At 45.0% G+C, this 4,617-nt stretch overlaps 1 protein-coding gene across 1 annotated transcript; it reads right to left on the reverse strand.

Annotated features, from left to right (window-relative positions):
- Positions 1-238: 238 nt before the first annotated feature.
- Positions 239-4,189, reverse strand: LOC131680008 (uncharacterized). Its single transcript, XM_058960744.1, has one exon. The coding sequence runs from the start codon at positions 4,187-4,189 to the stop codon at positions 239-241; it is 3,951 nt and encodes a 1,316-aa protein (XP_058816727.1).
- Positions 4,190-4,617: the final 428 nt, after the last annotated feature.

The raw sequence follows: 4,617 nt of genomic DNA on the forward strand, positions 1-4,617 counted from the left end.
AGAGTAAGAAAGTGCATCTTTTACTGTTTTGGCTAGTCTCGCTCCGAGAACGGCAGCTTGTAGCTCCAGTCGTGGGATAGAGACGAATTTCACAGGCGCCACTCTTGTTTTTGATACCACTAACGAGCATTCAACCCTTGAATTCTCTTCAAACCGGAGGTAGATCACTGCTGCATAACCGCTTTCGCTGGCGTCCACAAAGGTGTGAAGTTGAACTGTTCCATTGATTTTAATGACGTCACGATAACATCTTGGAATTCTCACGTTTTTCGGAAACAGTGGCTTGATGAAGGACATCAAGCCACTGTTTCCATTTAGTGAACTGTTCATCGTAGATTTCATCATCCCATCCTACGCCCGACCGCCAAATCTCTTGGAGAAGGATTTTGAGGTACATAAGAAAGTTGGCTATCAGACCAAGTGGGTCGAAAATGGTCATCAACGTTCTAAGCACCTCGCGTTTCGTTGGACGACGTTCACCTGTCAGCAATCGAGAGTCATGCCTTGGCGATGCCTTGTATGAAAATTCGTCCTCCTCCGTACACCACCATAATCCTAGAACCTTTTCTGTCGCGAGCTCAGTTCCAATGTTTAGGTTCATTCTAGCTTTGGGTTGTTCCTCCAGCGCTTCAACTACCCTCTTAGAGTTGGATATCCAGTTCCTCATCTCAAATCCACCTTGTGAGTGAACATATTTGACCTCTCGTGCTATTTTTATTGCTTCCTGCTCCGATTCGACACTGACCAACATGTCATCGACATAGTGTCTGTAAACGATGGCGTCAACAGCTTCTGGGTATAAACTTGAGTATCTCCGGGCGTTTTGATTTTTAATAAATTGCGCACTGCTTGGGGAACAGCAAGCACCGAATGTCATAACCAGCATGATGTATACAGCTGGTTCAGGGTCGCCTTCTTCACGCCATAAAAAGCGCTGACAATGCTGATCCTCCTTTCTTATTAATATCTGGTGGAACATCTCACGGATATCGCCACATATACCCACTCGATGTTCCCTGAACTTCAGTAAGATTGACAATAACGAAGTCAGTTGATCGGGGCCTTTGAGGAGAAAGGAGTTTAGAGATACTCCGAAAGCTGTAGCCGCTGCGTCCCAAACTATTCTCACCTTACATGGTTTATTTGGGTTCACTACAGGAAAGGTAGGAAGATACCAGACCCTGCTGTGTTGCATACTTAATTCGGCTCCCGAAAGTTTCCGAGCGTATCCTTTTTGAATGTATTCAATGATCTTGGACTGGAGATTTTCAGCAAGGTTGGGGTGTAGAGCCAAGCGTTTTTCAAGGCAGCGGAATCTGCGCTGCGCCATCGGAAAGCTATTAGGAAGGCGGATGTTATCATATTTCCACAGAAGTCCTAGCTCGTAGTGTTTGCTTCGACGCCTTGTAAGGGTGTTTAGAATGGTTTCGGCGCGTTGCTCTTCTGCGGATATCAAAAACTTGTCAGGCTTGGTAATGCCAAGGCTCTCCAGAGAGAAATATTGTTTCACAGTTTCGTTCATAGATTGGTCAGCAATAGGATTACATGAGCACATATGTAGACTATGGTGTTGGTAGTTATGTGACGGAGCTTGATCTCCACAGCTGCCGTATATTACCCAGCCAAGACATGTCTTTGTTGCTACAGGTTCATTAGGTTTGCCTTCCCGGCTTTGTTGCGGAAATCCTAAGGTGGTATTGTCCAACCCAATCAGAATTCTTGGTTGGACATCTGTGTATGAATCTATCTGAAGCCCCTGCAAATGTGAATACTTCTTCTTTAACTCGTCGATGTTCATCGTTTGTCTCGGTAGCTTCAATGACTGGACAGTTTGAATGTTATTCATTGAGTACCATTTCGTTCCGCAGACTCCTGAAATGTTCACAGACACTGCTCTCGAATCAGGCTCGTATCGGCGAGTATCCGCGGTCCACGTTAGACACAGTGGCTGTGGTTTACCATTAAGGCACAATTCGGACGCTAGTTCCTGCTCCATTAGGGTGAGTGAGGATCCGTTATCCAAAAATGCATAGGTATGTATTACTAGGTTTCTATTTCGGAGCCTTACCGGAACTATCCGGAACAGAACGGAACTAGATCTACCTCGATGCATGTGGGTATATCCCGAAGTGGGTTCTTCTGATAAAGTCCGCCGTTGTATTGATACATCTCGTCCCATATCTGGCGTTGCAGTTGTATGTTGCGGGTTTGCCTCAAAGTGCACTAGTGGATGGTGATTGAAGGTGCAACCATTTACCCCACAAGTTCCCTGCTTCCTGCATCGTCCACTGTGTTTCTTGAGGCACTTTTTACATAAATGTTTTTCCCGTACTACGGCCCATCTGGAGGATCTGCTAAATTCCAAGAAGCGTTTACATTTGTCGACCGTCGTGCAAATTCCTTCGCAAACTACGCAGCATTTTTTTACAGGCAGCTGGCTTGCATGCAGTACGGCATTTTCTGGTGTTTCAGTGACAAGATCATATTCTGTGTCTTCTGCGTGAGCGTTTATGTAGCCAGTACTTCTTCTATTACTTCGAGTAGTTAGCTTCGGTACGATGACTAGGCTTGCATTTTCCGCTAGGTCGTATAGCCACGCACTAAAGTCTTCGAGATTTGTGTCTGGATGCAACCGTCGATATTTGGCCCAATCTAATCGAGTAGGAGGCGGTAACTTTTCCACCAATTCTTGAAGCAAAGTTATATTGTATTTCCAGTCTTCCACTTCGCAGGCAACGATCGTGGCGCACAGGTTCTGAACCGATAGTGCGAATTCGACCAATGACTCAAGCTGTTCCGCACGTGGTGCTGGCAGTGCGTGGATTTTTTCGATCGCTGAATGAATGATGATTTCGGGTCTACCGAAAAGCATTCTGAGAGTGGCGAGTATACCTGGAACATTTGACGGATGTAGCAGACGGCATTTAACGGCTTCCAAGGCTCGACCCTTTAAACACTTTTGCAAACGAACTACGTTTTCTTCGTTTGTGTACCCGCACATTGTAGTTGTGCTGTTAAAAGTCGAGTAGAATATCGGCCATTCTTCAGCATCTCCACTAAATAAAGGTAGCTCTTTTGAAACGGCATGACGCGCGGCTATCTGACTGCGATTAAGTGTCCCATCCAGATCAACAGCGGAATGTATAGACGATTGGTTGAGAATTACGCTTTGATGCGGAATCAGGCTTGGTGGATTTAAGTTTATATGATGTCTGAGTTGCTTTTCAGCCTTCTTGCCTTGGCCTTTCTGCCCTTCTGGTGGGGTGGGAACGAGATGGGATTTAATCGGGCGTCTTTGGGTTCCAGATGCAGATTCGATTTGTTTTACCCATTGATGTGTCCGATCTTTGGATTCTTCGCTATGTACTGAATAAACAAGGGAGGACGTGTCGCTGTCCACTTGCTCCAACTCTTTTAGCAGTCCGTACTTTTTATCCAAAAAGTCCTTCTTCGCCTGGCGAGCTTGTTCCGCCAGCTTTTGCTGAAGCTCTCTTTCGAACCTGTCTTCTTCCTCCAGTCGTTGAAGCTTCAGTTCTAGCTCTTTACGATGCTCCCATCTGGAGGATTCCTGTGATGATTTCCTGCTTGTTACTTTAGCGGGATGAAAGCTTTTGTCGTCATCGTTGATCACGAAGCCCTCTGAAGTTTTCTTGGCTATTTTGCAGTTCTGACAACTCCAGTCTTCGTGCTCTACTCTTTGGTCCACATTGACACACCTAAAGTGGAACCACTTTTTACAATCGTCGCACTGAACCATGAGCATGTCGTCTGGTTTGCTGCACAATGGACAGCTAACTTCGATGATCGCATTCTGTTCGTGTTGAGCACCCTTTTGTTTCTGACGAATGTCTTTAGGCAACGTTCCGGTTACCGTGCTTAGCGCTGTTGAGTTCGCGGCAGGAGCTTCGTTTACTACTATAGAGGGAGCCAATGGATCTAACATCACAGGAATAATATAGCCGGGCACTGCTGGCGGTGCATCTGTACCTGTTGACAACGTTCGCATCTTTTTCGTTTTCTTCGAGCCGGACTTCCCTGTGCTTGTGGTTAATGCGGTATACTGCTTGTCGACCTTACCGGCCGTGCCTTCAGCGGCATACGCAGAGGTTTCCTCGGTACAATGTTTACCGATCTCAGCATTTCCCAGGGCGTCTTGTCTCCCAGATGATCTTCCACTTCTAGTTGACATCGTACTACCGGCTCGTCGGGGATACGTAAATGTAATTTGTAATTTGTGATGTTTTCGGCGAAGAGAAAGAACGGTTCTGTTGTTTGTAACAGTTGTTACAAATTACCTGTTTTAATTCAATAAACTTGTTTATATATGTAAATTTTAAGATGTATCGTAGTAACTTACATTTAATATTTCTCCTCGCACCAGTGATCAATCTATCTATAATAATCTATTGTTAGCTAGTAGAAACGGTACCCGGGCCGATATGCTAAACCGACGTTCCACACTCTAGCCACGTTGGAATATATATATTTTAGGTTAGGATGTATAGCATGTAACATTTCATTTTAATTCACTTTTACCTTATTTATATCTTTTCTATGTAAGACTTTTTAATCCGTGTGTGGTGTATGCTAGCCCTAAGTTTATCAATTAATCTCGCG

This window comes from Topomyia yanbarensis, chromosome 2 (genome assembly GCF_030247195.1).
Source record: "Topomyia yanbarensis strain Yona2022 chromosome 2, ASM3024719v1, whole genome shotgun sequence".
Taxonomy (NCBI): Eukaryota; Metazoa; Arthropoda; class Insecta; order Diptera; family Culicidae; genus Topomyia; species Topomyia yanbarensis.